We start from the raw sequence: 22,211 nt of genomic DNA, 5'->3' as shown, positions 1-22,211 counted from the left end.
GTTTACACATGAGTATTGGTGCCTAGTCAAACAAATGCACGTCAATCATGTATTATTGTGCACTACCATGTATATGAGCTGACAGGAAGATATTGAGAGGTACATCAATGTACCTATTACCTGTACAGTTTTACCTGTAGGCATTCTTGTAGCAAACACACAGATTCTGAAATCCCTCCTTAGGTCCAGCGTTCAAATTGCTTTCCTACAATGACGTTTAAATTGTTTTGCTTTGCTTTTCATTTCCTTCTCTCACTTCTTGAGTATTATTTTTTCCTGCTTTCCATTGACTTACTAAAGAAGTGGAATGTGTTTAACCCAAATAAGTTAATAAAAAAATAGTCTAGCAAATATGAACTTAATTGCAGCACTATCAAATATTATCCAAAGAAAGAAGAGTGCTAGCTTACAATGCAGAGGAAAGAGAAATGTGTTGAGTACAAAACTAAATTAATTAGTTTATTATAGTGGCCTGTGTAAATGTTTGTGATAGAAATATTCTGCTTTTACATATTTTTAGTACTCTACTGCTAAAATATTTTTCATGTGAACTATTGTGAGTTCAATGCAAAAATCTGCTAAGTGAAAGGCATTTAAATTTCTGGGACCTATTAATACATTGATTATATGAAGCTTTACTTGGGCATAAAAAATTTAGTATAACTTATCAGTGGTAGTGAAATGTCATCAAATGTTCCTATTTGTGTTATGGGTTCAGGCAGGCAGTGATTGTCTATATTTTTGCAGAGCATCTAGCACAATGAGGACCAGGTTCCTTGGGAAGTAGTGTGCAAATTTTCTTTTCTTAGATAACATTTGTTGCTATCTATAGAATACCCTTACTGTTAGCTTCAAATTGAATAGGAGAGCAAAGTCATGGCTGCTAGAGAAGCTGGGCTCCCCTCCCATCCAGTTCACAGCTGATACTGCAATTGTGGTTTCTTTCACCATGACTATTAAGGCTGATGGAGACAAGGCAAAACTCTGCATGGATGGTATGTGGTGACACAGAAAGGTGACTGCAGTCTTCAGGTCCTTGTTTTGTTTTGGCGCACTGAAATTTGTGCTGCTGAAGTAATTTGATTTTGACTCAACTTCAGTCTATGCCAGGTGCCATAGCACTTGCCTCTGATTGCAGCAAATTGCTAACTGAGGTGTCATATTCACACAATGGAGTGCACCAGCACCTCAATTCTGAGTTGTCAAGATAAATAGTTCAGGAATCCTTTTAGAAGAAAAGATTTTCACAAGGCTTTGAGTGTGTTTGGGGAAAAAAGGTCATAGGCCCTTGTCTACACTTCCTTGTTACTCTTTTTGAGCAAGTTACTGAAATGATGGAGCACATTCAGAATATCTGCATGCAGGACTCCAGACAAAGACAGAAAATGGTTGAGAAAACTACAGGGATAGAATTCATCTTAATTTTACATATGTAGAAGTTAGACATTTAAATCAAAGTTTTTCACTTTAGACAGTGAAGTGGATTTGAGACTTCAAGGGAATGATTCATCTGCTCTGTTTAAATTATTTATCTTGAGATGAATTTCTCCATTTGACTGCCTGTTTATTTCTATTATCTAAGACAACACCAGGGGGATACCTAAACTAGGGCAGACAAATACCACCCCTGATGACTTGGATGGGACTCTGTTCAAGTTTTATGTCAGGTAAAAAATCTGGTAATGATATAAATAAATTGTACCAAATCATCCCAGAATCTCTCCAAAATGTGACTGCTTTTCAGTGTACATTAATTTGTAAGCAAAGGAAACAAATAACTTTTCCTTGCTATTTTAAGAAAGGCTTGTAAAGTATTAGTATAATAAAAATTGCAGCAACACTTGTTTTTCTGTTTTGTTTGTGTACATTGTTATTTTAGTCATTGCACTGGAAAGATCTCAGCATAGATGTAACCTGTGGGATTGGAGCCTCAAGCCTACTGATCCACGGTGTGAGTCACTTCTCTCTCCTTGCTCCAGGTTCCAGTGCAGTGGTCTGATATGATCACACTGAAAGCCAGGATGACCAATTATGGCCTACCTAGGTACCAGTGGCTGACCCATGCTTGGAATTTCTTCCAGAGGGAGGTAAGATGATAGTTAATTCATGAACTAAAGGAGTATCTGCTCAGTGAGTGTTATTTATCTGCTAAAGGAAAGGTTTGGTTTTAAGTGACTAGGCAAATAAATGCAAGTTCATTCACTATAAACACTGTGTAGTGATGCTGTCTTATAACATCACTTGGTATCCAATTCTTTGTTTTTTGTAGGCCCTAAAGGTACTTAAACACCAAAACCAGAGTGTTAATAAATTCATTTAAATTGCTAACATTCTCATATCCTTTCTCAGTAAGGTTAGGGCACCAATACCTTTTAGGATTACTATAGCATTAAAGGATATGATGTATGTAAAATGAAAAATCTTCAGGTAAAGTAAAATGACTGTGTCTATATCTTGTTTTAATATTAAACTGTGCTCCCCTTCCCATAGGCTCTGTTAGTTTCCTTTCATGGAGCTGTCATGGTTAAGATATGTTTAGCTGGAAAGGAATGGGAAAGAAAGTTTCCAAAAAGATGCCAACACTGTCTCTTTGGCTGAGGTTTGTGAAAGTGATGAGGGTTTTTGTTTCCTTTGACTGGGGGGTGGGAAACAAACCAAAAAGCTTCCTTGTGTATTCACATCTTTGCCCTCTAGCCTACTAAAATTCAGAACTGTTTTTATAGAATGAAGTATTATGTTACAGAAACACGAAATCGCCCAAGGTAAAACCCATTAACTCCAAATATAACTCACGTGCAGGAAGAGAACTCTTTAAATGCCTGTCATTGTGCTGCCCTTGTTGAAATGTTGAAATCTATCATTGTTGCACAGATTTCCTGTTTATTTAAACATTTCCTGGCAGCACTTGGTTAGTCTGTATTTATACTAAAACGTGAAAGAGGTTACACACCAGCCCCACCCCCCCCAGTTCCCTGTTCTGGCCATGTGAGTGCTCTGTGAAACTGAGTAGTTCATAGGCAGGTAGAGTGTTTATGTTAGTAATGTACCTGAGATAATATAATCAAATGGGCTCTATCAATTTGCCTTGACTAGAGATAGTACTGTATCTCGGTTTAAATGTATAGGTTGATTAAATTAAATACTGCCTCTTCTCCTAGCTGTTGTAGTTTCATCGTAATGGCTGGTTATAATATGAATATTAGTAATAAAACTTCAACTAAGCCTTAATTTTTCTAGGGGAGAAGAATTTCCTTTAGAATTTAGATTTTCCTTATGGGACCTCTGACCAGATGAATGATTTGGGTAGCTGAGAAAGCTTTTACAGTTTCTACTTAATTGGTTGGCTCTGATTTATATTCCATCTACTCACAGTTTAGATGCTGGATGTATGAGCCTGGTATGTGCTTTATGTCTGAATAAGCACTTGTGGCCCTTCTTCAGTCAGCAGAATTATAATTGCAATTCTGTTACCAGAGGTTCAGTCCTGATCAGCTTGGTATTCTTTCTTCTATACCTTTTAACATCTGAGGGAGATGGGAAATGAGTTCTCCACAATCCTCTTGCTGGTCTAATATCAAAAATGTGGCTATGCTAAGGAAGATGGAAAGGGTCAGCTAAAGTCAGGAAAGAGCAACTGGGTGGGGGAAGACAAGACACAAGAGTAAGAAAAGGGTGTTTAATGAGGTGGTCTTTGCAATTGCAATGAGGAGCCAAAGCTTAAGCTTTCCATAAAATCCTGTGCTGGGTGGAGTTTGAGGAACAAACCAATAAAAACTGAGACATGAGAGCTGTGGTAAAGAAGGGAGAAATGAGATTTTTAAGAGGACTGGTGAGTTAAAGGTACAATTTCTGCCAGCACGTGTGGACACTGATGTGCTTGATTGTGAACAATGAGTGGCATGGAATACAGGACCCTGGCTCTGAAGAGGGTAAAGAGGGGCAGACAGTTGTGTTTCCAAGCCTGTGGATCAAAGGACTCAGGGAATCACTTACACTCAGGCTGGTCCTGCAGGGATGTTCAGGCAGAGAAAGGTAGCATCTTGTTTTTGCAGCAAAGCATCTTTTCAGTCATGTCAAGTCCCCATCCAGTGCCAAACCAAATCTAATGTAGCTGCTTCATCCTTTTCTGTGTGAAAACAGTTGCTAATGTGGGAAACTGGTCATTTGGGTTTAAATCTCAGGGTGTGCTTTGCAGAGAAGGCAGGTTGTTGGTCCTGGTGGGTTTTATAGCCAATTACAGCTGATCTGCTTTGCAGCCAAACTTCATATTTTTATGGTTCATTTTGTTGCAGTATTTATTTTAATGTGATACCTCTTCCTTCCATTTTCCGTTTTCCTTTCAGCATTTGTGATTTCTATACATTTTTGCTTACTCTTTTAATTTTTTAAATTTTTTTTCCTATATTCAGGTAAATCTATGCTTTTCCTGTTTTCAGCAGAAGTGTCTGTAGTTGTACCCTTGCAAGAATAGTCCTCACTAGTATGATCTTTTTCTGCTACTCCTTTCAGTCACAGGTTCATTAGTCCTCATTTTGACAAGAAATTGTGTTAACTCATTGTAGTAAGGATAGGAGAATCCAGAGACAGGACAATTTCTGTGAAGCACCCTTTGAGGAAGCAATTAGGATTTAAAGGACAGAGCAGGATTGTTGACTGCTTCTAAAGTATTCATTGGTCACTTCATTACATTTTTCATGTTTCTTTTATGTCAAAGTACAGGAAAACAAGATACATGGAAGCACTTGTAGATGTTTTTAGTTCTATGTAAATATTTAAAAGTCGGTATTAGGAACTTCGTTAGGTTTTTTGATTACCTACTTTACCTATTGAAGAAGTAGCATCATTATTACTGATCTTGGCTAATCCTTCCTTTGCAGTTTAAATGTTGTGGCGTGGTGTACTTCACAGACTGGCTGGAAATGACAGAATTGGACTGGCCACCTGACTCCTGTTGTGTCAGAGAGTTCCCAGGATGCTCTAAGCAGGCACATCATGAGGATCTCAGTGACCTTTATCAGGAGGTAAGGAGAAAAATATGGATGTATTGGAAGGTTTTGTACATTCTTCCTGATCCAGTAATTTTTCATATATGTCATTTGCAATGCAACAGAGTAATTTTTTTGTAGAGTAGTTGTGTTTATGATAAGTGTTTATGGTTATTTTTTGCTAATGCTGAAGCAGAGGGAGAGGAGAAGGAAGAACAAACACCCATCCTGGAAGTGAGATGAGTTAGTGGCAATGCAGTTAAAACCTGAGATGTGCTTGAACTTTGAAGTGTTTGTTTTATATTGGTTAGGTTGGAGTTCCAGCTTGTTCCAATCCAAAATTATTTATTAGGTGTGCCTTAGAATCATGCTCTCAGATGCTGCAGCATAAACATTTCTCCAGTGGATGGTGTAGCTCTGCATTATGGAAGAGTACCCAAAGAACCATTTTATTTACTCCCAGTCTCAGAGGCTGTTTAAGACCCGTTCTTACAAGAATCTGTTGCATGGCTCTTGTTCAGGAGTTACTGAGCAATAACTCTGAAGCAGAGGAGATTTGCTACATAAACAAGCCAAAATGAATATTAGGTATTGCCAGGAAACAATCAAGTTTTGGAGAAATGAATTTATGTATTCATTGACTGTATTAACAGAAATTATGAATGTATGAACAGAAATTATTTAATCTAATCTGGGCTTTCAAACATCCATCCTAGGAGGAGGCTGTGTGCTTTCACTAGGAAGAGAGAAGATAGAGCTGCTCAGAGGCAAGTGCCTCAGGCCAGTCTGTACTAGGAACCTTAAAGACAGTGGCAGAGGTTGGGTTTTTTTCCACTTGTAGACCCTCTCTTGCCTTCTGGCAAGGCTCACAGCACTGACAGCACTGGTTATGCTTTGGAAGTGTCAGTCCCTGAATGAGAAAGTCATTCAGGCTTCTTCTGGGGCCTGCCAGTCTCTTACACATTTAGAAAAACCTAAAAATTGTGGCTCACTCTGCAATAATGTACTAATAATGTAAAAATGCTTTTCTGTAATACTGTTGTTACTGTTAATGCCATACAGATAAGTCTGTTGTAGAGAGCCTTCAAGGAGTATATGGAAGCTGTAGAACATTCATTTTCCCCCCTGCCTGAAAAGGCAGGAGTATGTAAGCAGTGTCACTCAATGAAAAACTGCTTTTTGAGCACAGGAAGCTCAAAAATTTCTGGTAAGTATTAGTGATTGGAATGTAGTGTCCAAAGTGCAAGGTTTTCTTATGTCACTTCTGCTAACATTCTGTGCCATTTTCCAGGAAAATGGTTCTCTGAGCACTTCATACGTTCAAGTTCTTTTGGTTCTATTTGTAGAAAATTAATAGCCAAAGATGATAGTTAAGTAGAACATAAGGGCCGTGTTAAGACCCACTTGATAAAAGAAAGGCTGCTTGGCTTTTTTTTTTTCTTAAAGAAATCTGAAGGGCACATTTATGGTTCTTCCCCTACTGTACTGCAGAGCATTTTGGATGGATTCAGCACTTAGCAAAAAATTATTTTTGGTTCTCTACTGTAGAATCCATTCCAAAAAGAGACAGGCTGTGTTCAGTAGTATCAGCCACAAAAATACTTCATTTCTCTTTGAGATATGTACAATATTTTGTTGGCAAAATGTTTCTTTCCGTGGCGCTTGCCTGTGGGATGTCTCACAGACTCTTACAGTAGGCTTGCTAATAACTTTATCGGTATTATGCAAAACCAACTTACACTTCCAAGACTAATCTGCGTAGCTTCTGCTTTGGAGAACTGAAGGAAAAAAAAGCTTTTTTAGAAAGTGATTCAAACCAAGCTTGCATAGTCTGGTGGTTTGAGAGGGAGCCTGATAAGATTAGCTTTGCTAGCCTAAAATTGGTTTATATAAATATTTGGCAAGTCCATTGTAGTACATCAGAAAAATTCTGTGTAGTACTTCAGGAAACTGAAGCTTGGTTTGTCTGGGACTGATAAATGTATTTTTTTTTGTAGCTGTGCTGTGATTTTTTTTTCTGGGAACTCAGAACTTTCTATAGTCTAAGCTGGAATCCTTCACAATTTAATTTTTGCAGAAAGAAAGGTGACTTACAGTTCTGCTTGAAAGTACTTTTGGCAAGAATCATTTTTTCTCTGCTGGATATTGAAATCTATTTTTCAATTTCTTGAATTTCTTTTATTCTGATGATCTTCACCTTTGGTGCAGTTTCATGAGCAGAAAGAGGATGGTTGTGAGGGAAGTGTGAAGATGATGATGTGGCCGTGGAGGTTTGTGGTGGTCTGAGGACAAGAGGAGCTCTGCCCATCTTGTGATTGGGAACTGCAGTGTAGATAAAATGATTGATGGGAGTTGATGCCTTAAAAAAAAAAAATCAAACTTGCATGTTTAATATTTTCTTTTGGTTTCTGGCATAATTTTGAGTAAATTCAAAATCAATTTTAATTAAATTAATTTTGTTTTAATTTTGGTTTGTTTTAATATTTGATTTTGCAATTTGATTTAATACACTTTTGAGTATATTCAAAATTTGGGTATACAGAAGATGTGTTGAGTTTGCTGATGGCTTATCTTTCCTGCTCAGTGAAGTGCCTTATTTCAGTTCAGGTTCTTATTCTATGATGAAGTAAATCAGTAATATATGCTAAATAAGAAATACATGTTTTTTTCTATTTCAAGACTGAAAGTATAAAGTGGATGAATCAGGCCTTAATCTGTAGTTTTGTATGAATCTGAAGCTGATTCTTCTCAATGATCGCTGCAAGGTTTTATACTATATTTGATTTGTCAACAAAACCTTCTCCCCATTTAGTGACCAACTTTTGCTACGGGAAGTGTATTTATGTACTGCTTAATTGCAGGCTACCAACTATGAAAGTGTAACATAAGCAGAAATAAAATGCTTGAATATGAAGTTAACAACGCTGGCTGTGTTTCCTCAGTTTTGAAACTGATTTTGAAGGTGTATTAGAGCAGACCTCTAAGAACATCATTAATGGAGGAAAACAGTCTACCTAGATTGGGTATAATTTGTCTGAGTTATATGTCTGTGTACTGCACAAGATATAGGCATTAATGTTATTGTTGTCTGTTAGTGGGTACTTTCTCTAGGCAACAAATGAACTGAGTTTGAATCTTGCTGTGGTGGAGCGTTTTAAAATTGTGACCAACGTGTACCTTCATTTCTTTAAGTTATCAAAAGTATTAAAATGCAGCCATTTTCCCTGTAATTAACAACAGATTTGGAAAATGGTATAACTGCAACTCCCTTCCAGTTGAAGAAAAGAAGATGCCAACGTGATGGTTTTTGTCCCCCCACCTCAAGTCCAGTTACATTGGTTTTGCTACAGCGTTGTTTGGTTTTTTACTTTTGAAATTTCAAAGAATGCATACTTGCTCCTTTTTCTGTCTTTGCTGCTCTTTAGAAAATGAAACAGTGAAACAAGCAAAGACATTGAGATCCTATAATTTATTCTGGTACAATTATCATAGAGTGCATTAATTTTATTTAGATCCTTAATGAAAATCCGTTGACTACAGTGTGAATTTTGTGTGCGTGGCAAAAATTGGACCTTTCGTCAAATACATTTAGGACTCTAGCATTTGAAATTGGCTTTGGGGAAATTGGCTTTGGGAATTTAAGTGTGATTGAAAACTGTTATTTATCATGTCCTGTCTTCAGATTCCATTACTTTGATCGATTGCTTTATTTTCTTAGAAAAGCCATAAGAAATATGAAGTGAGGATGTAAATGCAAAAAATGACGTTCTCAAGACAGTGCTCATTTTGATGGGTTCCTGATGTCTGCTTCTGGGACCAGTGGCCATCCAGTTTGTTACTCTGAATTTCCCCTTGATATGTATCTAGCTTTGATAATTGTGCTGTGAAACCCGGCAAAGCTTAGAATAAGAACAAGCATCATGCAGAGTAGCAGAAGCCCTTCTCTTCGTGGTTTTATCATCTCTAAGACACACATTGCCCTTACTGAGCAACAAGCACTGTAACTTGTGCTTGCACTGTTAGCCAGTAGTTCCCAAAGCTGCTTCCTCTTTGTGGATCTTACAAGGTCTTGGGAGCTTTTCTGAAGCTTTATGTTGTAGTTAGTTGGCCAAGCAAACTGCAGAGCCTGCATTGAAGGTTTGGAAAGAGCTAAATTCTGTTTCTGTGAACATCAACATTATAACGACATTTTAGCATAGTTCTCATGGGATGTTTTCTGCAGAAGTTACACAGGTCCATAGATCTTTCCTACAATACTGTTGTAACTTCAGAGTGTAGTATTATCTGTAGAAAAAGTCTAAAAGAGTTTAAAATAATTGACAGCTTTGAAGATCTTCAGTTTAAGGAGAGAAACAAGATGATAAAGAGGACTTTAATGGCTCTTTAAACCTTCACAAAACCAGCTGAATTTCTTTAACAATTAGTAAGAGTTGGGAGGAATTTGGATCAACTTTGAGGGATTTCTGAATTGAAAAGTAGCACAGATATCTTGCAGTAAAGTCTCTGTGTATGAGAAAACTTAAAGTTGGCATCATGGAAACAGTTAAAAAGTAGGCAAAATAGTTTTCAAAGCATTGTTTGAAAGAATAGAGAGATTCTTGGGAGCCAGAAAAGACAGTGGGTAGGATGAGCTAAGCTTTGGGAGCTGCAACCCAAATATTGCTGACTGTTTTTTTAATCTATTTATGTTTTATAGGGATGCGGTAAAAAAATGTACACTTTTTTGAGGGGGACGAAGCAATTGCAAGTGCTGAGATTTCTAGGAATCTCTATTGGAGTAACGCAGATCCTTGCTATGATCCTCACTATTACTTTGCTGTGGGCTCTGTACTATGACAGAAGGGATCCCAGAGCAGATCAGATCATGGCACTGAAGAGTGATACCTCGCAGGAGCTGTCATGTCATTCCATGGAGCTACTGAAACCAAGCCTGACCAGGATCTTTGAACATACATCCATGGCAAACAGCTTTAATACACACTTTGAAATGGAAGAGCTATAAGTGATGCAATGAATCTATGAAGTCACAGAGGATTGTTTCATTTTGTTGTAACTTTTGTTCTTTCCCGTCAAATATGCCAAATATACCAGTCTTATGTGTCAATAACCAGCTAATGAATGAAAGTGAAGGAGACCAACTAAGAAAGACAAGTCTGTTGTCAGCCTCTTAGCCATGTCCTCAGCTGTGAAAAAGAGTTGATTTTGTCTTTGTTTTTTAAAAGGCACTCATTCAGTTGGACACAGTAATACTCATTGTCACAAGCTGTGTGAAGTGTAAAACACTGACTCAGTCACTGGTAGACTGAACTTGTAAAGAAGCATCATGGGAAGGGAAGAGAAATACTCATCTTCTGAAGAAACAACTGTGCTTGGAGCAAACAAAATGTGACTTCAGCTGAAATTGACTTTTAAAAAGCCATTTGGAAAATGTCTTAATCAGGGATCTATGTATGTATAATTTGTGTGTTTTCATGTGTGCATGGAGAGCAGAGCTACAATTCAAGTTAATACTTGGGTTTAAAAATTTGCAAGATTTGTAAAAAGGGCAAGATTTTCTTTTTTTCTAACAAAACCTTTATCTTAGCTTTTGTTCTTAAAGATGTTCTAAAACTTCTATTTTTATCTAACATAACAATTTTTAAATTTTAAATATATTAAACAGGGATTGAAAACAGAACTATAGCTATGGACAATAGACTTTAGTTTTCTGGAGAATTCTTCTTTCAAACAGTTTGTTCTGTGGACTGTTTCTTGAAGAAAACCTTAAGCATTCTTTCCAAAATGGGAATCAATATGGGAGTAGCACATTTTTATAGATAAATCTTTTCTCCTATCCATGATTCCCTTGAAGCTAGAAACAAAAGATGGCAAGAAAAATGCTTGCAGTTCTGGATGCTATTGCAATAATTGTAAAAGTACATGAGGAAAAATTTTACTTTGGTGACTGTTTCATTAAGAGCTCTCTGGTTGCTTAAAATGCTAGCCGGAAACAGATTAAAATGTATTTATTGAGGTGGGGAAAGTGCATTTTACTGTATTTTTATGAACAATGTCTATGTCATAGGATTATTTTTACAATTGGCCACGGTCTTGAAATATATATTTGTTCCACTGAGTATAGTAGTTTGTGGCAAATGGGCTTTTTACATAATATTACATTAAAAAATTCTTTCATTTGTTTTGGAATTTGTAAAAGAAAAAAGAAAGCAAGGTGTGATTTGGTAGACAATAAAATTACTTTTCTCTTAAATTCTGTAGTAGCTTTTTTATTTTTAGTCCTAGAGTGGGAATGCTTTGGATGGGCATTGGGAGGGTCCTCATGCTAGTGTGAGTCAATTTGACTTGTCTTTACCCATTCCACTTCCTCTGTTGTGGAGAAACTGCAATGGTAGTGTAATTTTTTTTTTTTTTTTTTTTTTCTGGGAATTTAAGGGCTTGTGAAATTAAGCTCTTCAGTTGTGTGGGCTGTTTGCTTTTTAGCAATCTGCTTCTGGGTGTAATTATTTCAAGGGTACTGTTGCAAGCAAGATTGCCTTTCTGCTTTTGTACTTCTGTTGCTGCTAATACTTATTTTTGGAGGTAAAAAGAAGATAAAAGGAGAGATCATCCCAAAATTTTTCTTGGAGTATTTTTATCAGGAATACTCTCACATGTTCTGCTTGGGAAGGCTTGGCCTGGTGTTACTGCAGAGGTACAGCTGAGTTCCACCCCTCCCATTGCTCAGCCTGGGTGGTGGTGCTGTAGCTAAGGGTGAGGTGACACAAGGAGCAGTGTCTGACAAAGTCTGGGTGTAGAACAACTCCTTTTCTTTTTGAGTGCTACAGAGACCAGTGGTGCTACACAGTACATTGGGTCATCATTTGCCCCTGTTTAAAAACCAAAAAAGAAAAAGTCCATACAAACCACACATTGTGGAATCTTGATTATGGATTACGTGTACACAGCTGCGTACATTCATTTGGCAGCTACTGCTGAATGTAGGGAATTTTACTTAAGTAATGTAAAAGGGAATATAAAATTCCCTTTTTCCAGGAAACCTCAGCCCTTAAAGTTTTGCCCAAGAAGTGTCTGTAGCAGCTCCCTTAGCCATACTTCAAATATTCCTAGTCTTTCCTTACAAGCACTGTTCAAACTATCATGGGGGTTGCCTGTGTATCTTCTTGTGTCCAGGTTAGAGCTCATCAAGGAACAAATATGGCAAGCCAAGCTAGGGGTATGTGTTGGGATTTAGAGATACTTCGAGCCTAGGTAATTTGGTTTTAAGCTGTGTGGGTGCTGAGGAAGCACTGCCCTCAGGTGTAGTCAGGTTTCTTTAACAGCAGAGGGATTGCTTTGGGGAGGCCTCCTTTGACACAGACCCAACCTCCCAGAGCAGTGTTTATGGACCTCCATAACAATGAACATTTGCAGTCAGGAAAACTTCACTTGGGCTTTGCTACCCAAATCCTGAGCCAGTCTGTATTCTGGGAAAGAATCTTTCTATTTTGAGTATTTAACCACATTTGCAGAAATAGGTCTCATCTGTAAATTGGAACACTTTAAGATTTTTTTTTCTTCGACTGCTCAGGCTATGGGGTGTACCTGTTTTTCTAGGGCTTCTTAAAAGAGCCTTAAAATTAATTGATTAGGCTGCAGTGAGCCTGCTCTTTTCCTGTAGACCTTTAGAATCTATGTAGGAGAGAGGCTGCTTGGCAGGAGAGGAACATTTAGAGATACTTGAAGTGGTGAAAACTACTTCCTCTTATTTTCTTTTTCCTCAGTTTTACAGGAGTACTTGGAGAAGGATGGTGTGGTTTTTGTTCTCTGCATCATGAAGTGTAATGAACTAAATCTTTCTTGTTGCAGCAAACAACTACAGAGATGCTCCTTAACATTTTTCACAGAGCAGTCAAGGAGTGCAACTGTGTCAGAAAATGGAGTCACTTCCTGCCAGCACCAAGTTTTGTGTTCAGCCCAGTGACTGTACCGAGTCCATGGGACCATGCCTGTTGCTGTGGGGCTGAGCATGCTTTTAGGAGGCAAAAATCATTATTTCTGGTCCTTGGATAAGGTATTGATTCATCTGCCAGCAGGTTGTATGACAAGATTCTTGGAAGGAAAGAGCTATATTTTCTTCTTTATAGGTTTTCATTTTGTAAAAGCATAAATGAATATAAGGGAATATATAATTAATAGTAAAAAGAGATGCTGTTGGTCACAGCAACTATATAGTTAAATATGATGGAGGAAGGGATTTATAAATAGCTTTTAATGTTTTTATTGCAAAAGCATTGTATTTGGTCTCAGAGCATGGTGTTAATAAAGGTTGCAAGCTCAATCCCCCTATGGGCCAATCACTTAAGAGTTGGACTTGATCCTTGTGTGTCCCTTCCAACTCATTCTGTGATTCTGTATACTATGCAGAAAGACACAGATTATTAAAGTCTTACAACATTGAAATACTAAGGGTTTGCATGGCATAGTAGTGGGGAGGCTACGGGGTGGTTTCTGTGAGAAGCTGAGAAGCTTCCCCTGTGTGACAGCCAGAGTCAACCAGCTCCAGCACGGACCCACTGCTGGTCAAGGCTGAGCCCATCAGTGACAGTGGCAGCACCTCTGGGGTAGCCATTTGAGAAACAGAAAAAGTGGTTGTGGCAACAGCAAGTGCAGCTGGAGAGAGGAGTGAGAGAAACAGCTCTGCAGACACCAAGGTCAGTGAAGAAGGAAGGGCAGGAGGTGCTCCAGGCACCAGGGCAGTGATTCCCCTGCAGCCCTTGGTGCAACAGGCTGTGTCCCTGCAGCATGTGGAGGTTCACGGTGGAGCAGAGATCCTCCTGCAGCCTGTGGGGAGCCCCACAGCAGAGCAGGTGGTGCCTGAAGGAAGCTGTGACCCTGTGCATGGCCCCCACTGGAGCAGGCTCCTGGCAGGACCTGTGGAGAGGAGCCTATGCTGGAGCAGGTCTGCTGGCAGGTGTGTTTGACCCTGTGGGGGACCCACAGAGGGGGTGGAGCACCTTCATGAAGAACTGCAGTCCATGGGAAGGACTCTCCTTGGAGAAGTCTGTGGAGAACCACATCCCATGGAAGGGACCCCATACTGGAGCAGGTAAAGAGTGTGAGGAGCCCTTCCTGGGAGGAGGAAGGAGCATCAGAAAAAACACAATGAACTGATGACAGACCCCTTTACCTCCCTCCCTGCACCTCTGAGGAGGAGGAGGTAGAGAATTCAGGAATAAAGTTGAGTTTGGGAAGAAGGGAATTATGGGAGAAAGGTGTTTTATTTTTTTATTTCCCTGTTTGGATTTGATTGGTAATAAACGAATTGCACCTAGTGAAGTCTGTTTTTCCTATGACAGCAGTCAGTGAGTGATGATTCCCTGCCTTTATTCCAGCCCAAGATATATTGTTATATTTTCTCTTCCCTGCCCAGCTGAGAAGGGAACTGATAGATTGGCTTGGGTGGACATCTGGCATCCTGCCAGTATTGCCAGCCCACCACATGCATTGCACATTTAATGCAAAATGCTATTGTTAAAATGAGATTGTATCTAAAACTTTCCAACTTGCGTATGATTGACTACTTCCTCTTAAAAAAATGCGGTGTCCTAAACTTTTGAGAATTTTTACACAACTACTTTCTTTTTATTCAGCACTCCCCCACTTCAGCTGTTCCTTGTGCATAGAAACTGTAAAAAAGTAGACAACTAGATGGTATAGACAGGTAAGAAACTAAGCTGTCTGGACAATTTCATATACCTTCTGGACATTGCCAATCAATACATAGTGTTCACTCCTGACACTCCTACTCTTTTAGCCACTTGTTTATATATCCCATCAGCTGATGGCTCCTCTAGAACAAGTGATAGTCCTAAAATATTCCCATATCAGTCATGAAATAAAGCCCTGGTGGGCCTCAGATGCAGCAGAGAGCTTATGACCTCCTAAGCAACCGCCCAAAATTCAATGATCCTGTGGCTTCAGCAATTTGTTCTTCTCCAGATCAGCTTCCTTTCTGAAGACCTCCTCTTTCTGTATGCAGCAGCTGAGGCTGCATTCTGTTCTCTGCTGTGAAAGCCTTCTCTTGGTGTTCAGTGTGCTTCCACCCAGAGTATATCCATGGCTTCAAAATGTAAAGTGCACGTTTTCAGTTTGTCTTCTGTAGCTATTTTATGAGAGGACAGCTTTTTTTTACCTTTCCCCACCACCCAGAGCAGTGAGCTCCTCACAGAGGCAACCATGGCAACCCCATGTGCCAGTGCTGATCAGCATCGCCTGTCTGCACCTAGTTGCCCTTTATTAGTGATCCATGGTGTGTCCCTTATGCTACAAAAAGAGTTTGATCTTCTCTGTGCACTAATATTTTATCAAGGGAGTTCGATACCAGGTATGAGGAGACTGTAGGTTGAGAAGTTGAGCAGAGCAGTTTGGGTTTTGGATGTATGTAAGGGACATTTTTTAAAGTACAGATATAGAGGTGGAGTTCATACTGCTGGAAGTAATGCTCCAGTTTTCTCTGCTGCTGCAGGCTGGGAAGGGAAAGGTGATGGCTGGTCCCTCAGAAGGGCAGTGTAGTGGAGCTGTGGCATCCTGGTCTGGATGGCTCTAGTTTAGTTACATCTTGCCTGGAATTACTGTCTAGGACATTTGCTGACTTCGGATTAAGTGTTCCTTCCAAATTATTAGAGGGGAAAAAAAAGTTTCATGAAGAAGTTATTGCAAAACCAGGTTGACCCATTCAAGCATGCAGATGTTTTATTTAAATATTCCTCGAATGTCTATTTATTCAGCATAACACGTGTATTATGCTGCCTTCTGAAATACGATATATGACTGTCAAACAAAATTGTCAAAACAACAACCTTGGTTTCTTTGTATGATACACAGAAATAATTACATTTCATGTACAGTACAGATGCATTTTACACAGTCATCAACAGTCATTCACTACCAAAACAGCATTTAAATCACCTAAAACACCAAAAAAATGTGTATTTCCCAAATTGAGAATAAATTAATGGTTTTGCGCGTGACATATGGAAATAGGAGACAGGACTGGAATTCTGAAAAATCTGACTAAATTATCTCTTAAGCTGCATTTTAAAAATGAAAGTACAAGTTGCTTCAGGGGTATAACTGTTATGCAAGTGTATTGCTGTAGTGCGTTCCTTCTAGTGCCTATGAACAGGAGAATAAAGAGCTTTTGAAAGACACATGACCTGATGGAGTCAGTAGGTTTCCTGGGTTGTGTGTAGTCTGTACCAAAGTAGGTTTAGTAACTGCCCCTTTGCATTATTTAGCTGATATAACTAGTCATGAAGTACCATGTGACATAAAGAAGTTGTTGCAGTTTGCTGACATCAAGGCAGTTTTTATATCAATAACTGGCAAAAGGCGGGGACCAAGTATGAGTAACCATGCGTAGAAGTAGGATGCAAGTAAAAACTCTGATGTGTTCTGCCTCTCCATTAAATCCATTAAAGTTTATGTAACCTACCAGCTTCAGCAGATCTGCTGTAGGGTGGAAGAGATAGCAGTGCTGGGTAATGGACTTGGGCAGGGTTGCTCAGAAGGAGCGCTCTTCCTCTGGCTCAGAGCATGACCTGTGCTTCTGCTCTCTGATGTTTGAAAGAAATGGAGAAGCTCAGTTTACAGTGAGCAAATCCTTCTGATTTGAAAAAATAAAAAATTGGGAAGTTAATTGTAAGTTAACAAAAAATGCATTAACTTCAGAATAAGTAAATGATAAGATAAAAGAGTAATGAATGGCATTATCTACTCTTTTTATTTGCAATTTAATTCTAATATGTGATGCTGTATTTTGGTGTATATACTGTAGCATGATAGTCTATCATCTACTCTTCACTGTTGACAGGTAGAGAGAAAGACTAGCATTTGTATGCAAGAAGTGTATCATCAGCAAGTTTCAGTTTTCAGTGGGTATTTTAATGTGAATTTTCAGGTCAGTAGAATGCTAGCAAATACTATACTGAAACATACACTACTCAAACTATTAAATAACTGTGTTAATCATTTATTGTAATGGCATCTAATGCACTGAGCGTTTTGATTTATATGCATATTGTATTTTGCAGACATGCAGTTATTTCTGATCCAGTGTTTTTGATGTATATATGTATGTATTGATATGCACATATTCTGTGTATATTTGATGTATGTGATGTATGGTATGTCATGAATATAAGAAACATTATGATACATCTAATGCACTCTCATGAAAAAAATTACACTTTTTTATCAGAGAGGTTTCTGATAATATCAATGTCTTTTATAAATGAAGCCAACAAACCTTAGCTTGTAAAGCCTTCATACTAGCTTTTAGGCCTGCCCATGTAGGCAAATTCCAATTGAAATCAATTATATTTTTATAGCTTTGGGACTCAATCCATTATTCTGTCACTGTTCTTAGGTAATTGAATGTTTTTCACACAATATAAATTATCAAACAAGTTTTAAGATGCAAGTTTATAGATAATTGCAAAAAGAATATAGCCATCATTTTTACTGAATGTCTTTCAATGTCTTCCAGTGTAGCTAATACTCTGGATGCTGCAGAATGTCAGAAAGGAACATTTGGAGACAAGTGTCAGCTGATCCCCAAAACACCTCTGTGGCAATTTTAATTCAAATAGGATTGCTCTTGTAGCAGTAAACTGTAACAGGAAGTTTGTTCTGAAAATGCAGAAGTAGACAAGTAGTCTATAGAAGAATGGACTGTTGATTCATCAGTATCCTTGAAATCCCAAATGATACAGTTATGTTGGAGTGGGCAACAAAGTGTCAGAGAAATAGAGAACAGTGAACATAAAGAGCAATGACTGAATAGAAATCTGTGGTGCAGTTTGGCTGTAGGATTATTTAAATGTTTGTCATTAGAAGTTTATAGTGTAGATGAAGTTGTGTAAAATACCTTAAAAAAAATAAAATCCTGATTCCTGATACAACAGGTGTACAATGACTTATTGCAGTTGTAACAGTACCTAGGAAGCAAGATAAAACAATAGTAAATATTGAACTAACTGAACACTTTTAGTTCACTAATGAGTGTTTGAGTAAGAAATACTGCATTTTTCAAAGGGAAGTTATTTGTACAACTACCATGGAACATTAACAATCAGCTTGTTGTAAGTGCACGGAAATGCCCCTTTCTACAGTATTATTTTATCATGCCTAATCTGAAAAACAACAAAAGTAAACTGAGATCACAGCTTCAAATAATTTCAGCATGCATTATGGTTGTAGTTCTTTCAGTCAGTACAAACATATTTCATATGAGCATTTTTTCATTCGTTTTTTGACAGTTCTTCAGCAAGTTTGTGGTTTATTAACAGGGAAAAAAAAAGACATGTTATCAAAATGTTTCTTGTTTTGCATTCAGCAGGAACATAGGTTTCTATTTTTTCATTTGTGTTTTTTTCTAAAAAGAACTTTCATGATAAGAAGAAGCATCAATGGGGACATTTCATTGTGCTCATATAGTAAGTCAGGATGGTCACAGAAGATTCCACCGCACGTCAGTCAGACAGGGGGTAAGAAACTCCTTTTGGTTCACACCCTACGACACCAAAACCCACAAAGTTTGTTTCTCCTGAACCTCTTGCTCTGTGGCCACTGGCACACTCGTCAAGGGGCGTTGTCTTTGTCAGCTCTCTCATTCCTCATGACTCGTTTTTCACTGCTCGAGCTCAGCTTGTGGTCTTTATGCTAATTCATAAATTATTCCTTGTTTTATAATGCAGATACTCTGACAATATTTCCTCCCGAATACTCAGGAGAGTCTGGCCTGTCGTCTCCTTCAGGTGTGGTGACTGGAGGTGTTGGGATGCTGATTATTGCTGTAGTGACGTAAGGCTGCTCACAGTTTAGTTTAACGCACTCTTCCACTTTGGCATTTAAGCTGGAACGGCTGGAGGAAGAAACAAAAATCCATGAAGAATGAAAGTCCACGTTACCACAAACCTCTCAAGCCTGATTCCATTCCCTCAGCCAGCCATCTCCAGCCTGCCCCACTGGAGAGCTCTAAGTACAGAGCAGCAGCACCCCGCTGCCCTGTACTTAGAGCAGCAGGTGCTCCATGGCTATGCTCATGTCCCCTTCTCCCTCCCTTCCCACCATTTCAGCACTTCCCAGCCAATCACCCGTGTTTCTGAACAGGGGAAGCATTGCAAAGTTAGCATAACCAAATTGCTCACTATGCAGGAAAGTAGAAGGGCCAGTCCAAGTCTCCTGCATATTCCTCAGTCCCATGCTTATTTAAGAACATTTGGATATTAGGAATAATTTCTTCACTGAAATGGCTGTCAGACATTGGAACAGGCTGCCAAGGGAAGTGGTTTCATCACTACCCTTGGAAGTGTTCAAAAGGAATGTAGATGTGACTCAGGAATGTCATGGTGAACATGGTGGTGCCAGGTTAATAATTGGCTTCAATGATCTTGGAGGTCTCTTCCAACCCTAGTGGTCCTGTGATTCTGTGTATATTCTGTTTCCTCAATAGTAAGGCACTCTATTATATGCACTAATTGAGTTTGTGTTAATATGTTCATGGAGTTGCTTCAGTACCTCTCCTTTGTAAAAGACTTGAAAAACTCAGACTGTTTCAAGGTGAAGCGTGGGCATTTTGTGCTTGTGTTTTTGTTTTCTAGCACAAAGCTGGTGTTTTTTGTTTTTTATATACATGGCATCTGGAAGTATCAGGCAAGTCCTCTAGCAGAAAAAAAATGGATCCAGGCAGAGTATTTCCTGAAAAACTAAGATAGATTGGAGCTTTGTGCTGGCCAGGAGGTTTCATTGCATAACATCTGAAAAACTTCAGTAGTTCCAAGAGTTCCAAGTTGGATTGTTTCACTTTATGGAAGTGAAATCCAAATGTAGTAACTATACAAAGGAAGCTACTAAAAATGTAGCTTAACAAGACAATCTCTATAGCAACTTTTACTGAAAAGACTTCTTTATTAAAGGGTGGCATGTGTGAGATCAGTAGAAAACACTTCTGCATCTCCTGAGACCTTTTCTGCATTTTCAGAGGTGATATTTGGATATATGTGAAAGCCAAATACTTTACTTTTGAGAGTACAGAGACATTCAGTAAATTGCAGACTCTTAAACTGCACTTTCCTCACTTTTGTAATAACTCCTCAAACTAGAAAATACATTTTTCTTATCCATTTCATATTTTTTTTATTTAGAAGAGTCTTCCTTATGACTATTACACTTAGGACTCTGGGAATCACTTTTATTTCTCTGTTCTGCAGAAATGCAAGGAAGTCTCATTTCCTATGCCTCTGAACCAAGAAGGGACAGACAGAGCACTTGCTCATCTTGTATATCTGAGCTGGACATTTTTCTATATGAAACTTTTCTTCTTATGCACTTGTCCATGGCATATAATATTTGGTGCTCTATTTTATTTGGGGGACCCTGGATGCCATTTGCTGCAAATAGGGCATGGTAGTTTGTTAGGAAGGTCTGAGAGGGCAGAAATGGATCGAGAGAGAGAGAGATTATTCTATTATTTTGGTTAAGCTTGAAGCAAAGGAAGCACAGAATGTTTCAGTACCAGTACCCATTTTTAGATGAGTATTGGACTCTTATCTTTAGCCTCACCACCTGCCTATGGAGGCCACAACACCTTTGCATCCTTTCCCTAACAAAGCCTCAGCTCTCAGTGTGCTGATGCAGATGGAGTACCTGTTAGACAGAGGCGTCCTCTCCACACATCTGATCTGGATGGTGCTGAGCTCCTGCACGCTGCCGGGGCGGCTGCCGGTGATGGTGGTGTTTGGGATGCGGTACGTCTTTTTATGTCTTCGTGAGCAGCAGGTGCTGGTCACGCCTTGTTGAGACGAGAGAGAGGGGCTGTGGCTCGGGGGTCTGTTCACTGTAGAAACCTCCATACAGCTCTCTTCATAGAGTTGCTCATCCACAAACTCGTGGTTCTAGCCCAGAGGAATCCAACAAAGGGACAAAGCGCACACAGAAGAATAATTGAAGTGAACATATTAATTGTGATTGTTTAACGGCTTAAATTGACACAACTGAATAAACTGGGAAAGTTAGCTTATTCTTGATTATAGTGTTTAGCCCATATTAGTCTGGGCTGAATACCAATACAAATGTAAACACTGGAACAAAATTAACAAGAAAATGTTAATCCAAATTATTCTTCAAAATAGCATGTGGTTGGAATGTAGTTTGCATTCTAAATATCTTTATAATCTTTGAAGTGCCACAAAATAGAGGATTATGTTTATTAATAAAATGCAAGTGGTGCTTATGTAAACACTCAAAATGTCAGTTGAAAATAAATAAAATTTATTGTATTGAACTATGATATAATAAAATTCATAAATATTTTCCAGATATATTCATAAGACTTTTGAATTACATGTTAGAAATCAGGATCCAAAACATTTTTTGATGAATGCATCTATCTAAAAGAAAAATATTTAAAGAAATAGAAATTTTGGTTAGAGGAGTTGAGATAGTTATTTAAAAGCATCCAAAAAGTTCCTAATTACTGTAGATGGATGTATCAAAAGCAGTTTAGAGGACTGGGAATTTTAGTTAAATGAAGTCCTCTTTATTCATGCAGTCTTTGCTCAATCCCAGCAAAGACAGTAGTTTTGTAGGGTGGTTGCAAAGATTAATCTAAATTCACTTAAATAGCCAGTTTACATTAATTCATCAAGTGATTAGGGACTATTTCACACCCAGCCACAATTTCCACATTTTCTATGCGTGCAGAAGAATGTGAAATAGTGGTGTTGCTTGTGGTGGCAAGGCAGGGGAGGAGATACAGGGGAGTGGGAGAAGTTTTTATACTCATTTAAAACTAAGCAGAGACTTAGATATGTTTGCATGCTGTTTGAGAAAGCCTCCTTTTTCAAGAAAACTCTTTCCATTTACTTCTGGAATTAGTCTGTGTGTCCCGAGAAGGTTTTAGGGGAATTGTTTAAGGAGCATTTCCTGGATTGTTTTACACTCTACTCAGTCTCACATCAAATTTGTCAGCCTGTTGCATTTTTGTGTATTCAAATGAGGTAGATTATTTTTCCCCTAAAAAATTTTGATCTAATTGGAAAGGTGCTGATTTTCTTCATACTATCCATATGGGGCCAATATAAAATATGTGAATAATGTAAAGAGAGTAACAACTCTGGCTAAGTGTTTGCGAAGAATGGAAATACCTTTATAGGGATAACATTTTTCTTTCCGTTTCTTCTGTTA

General features: G+C 38.5%; 2 protein-coding genes across 6 annotated transcripts in view; one reads left to right on the top strand and one right to left on the bottom strand.

Annotated features, from left to right (window-relative positions):
• Window positions 1–11,235, top strand: part of TSPAN12 (tetraspanin 12) — a 40,686-nt gene extending 29,451 nt beyond the window's left edge. For all 5 annotated transcript variants that reach the window (XM_088055647.1, XM_088055646.1, XM_014248849.2 and 2 more), the window contains 3 exons: window positions 1,980–2,087; window positions 4,878–5,021; window positions 9,682–11,235. In XM_088055647.1, coding sequence (XP_087911773.1) covers window positions 1,980–2,087; window positions 4,878–5,021; window positions 9,682–9,987 — 558 coding nt within the window. In that variant the 3' untranslated portion in view covers window positions 9,988–11,235. The remainder of the gene's footprint in view (window positions 1–1,979; window positions 2,088–4,877; window positions 5,022–9,681) is intronic.
• Window positions 11,236–15,690: 4,455 nt separating this feature from the next.
• The window catches only part of KCND2 (potassium voltage-gated channel subfamily D member 2), a 267,260-nt gene continuing 260,739 nt past the window's right edge, over window positions 15,691–22,211 (bottom strand). The window contains exons 6-7 of the mRNA XM_005519239.2: window positions 20,673–20,920; window positions 15,691–18,888 (exon numbers count right to left, since the gene is read on the bottom strand). Of these exons, the coding sequence (XP_005519296.2) occupies window positions 18,711–18,888; window positions 20,673–20,920 (426 nt within the window). The 3' untranslated portion in view covers window positions 15,691–18,710. The remainder of the gene's footprint in view (window positions 18,889–20,672; window positions 20,921–22,211) is intronic.

The sequence above is a fragment of the Pseudopodoces humilis genome, chromosome 5 (assembly GCF_049639895.1).
Source record: "Pseudopodoces humilis isolate 2021_Gansu_Grassland_sample_001 chromosome 5, ASM4963989v1, whole genome shotgun sequence".
In the NCBI taxonomy this organism is placed as follows: domain Eukaryota; kingdom Metazoa; phylum Chordata; class Aves; order Passeriformes; family Paridae; genus Pseudopodoces; species Pseudopodoces humilis.
Note: the sequence above shows the minus strand (reverse complement) of the source record. Positions and strands in the feature narration are given on the sequence as shown.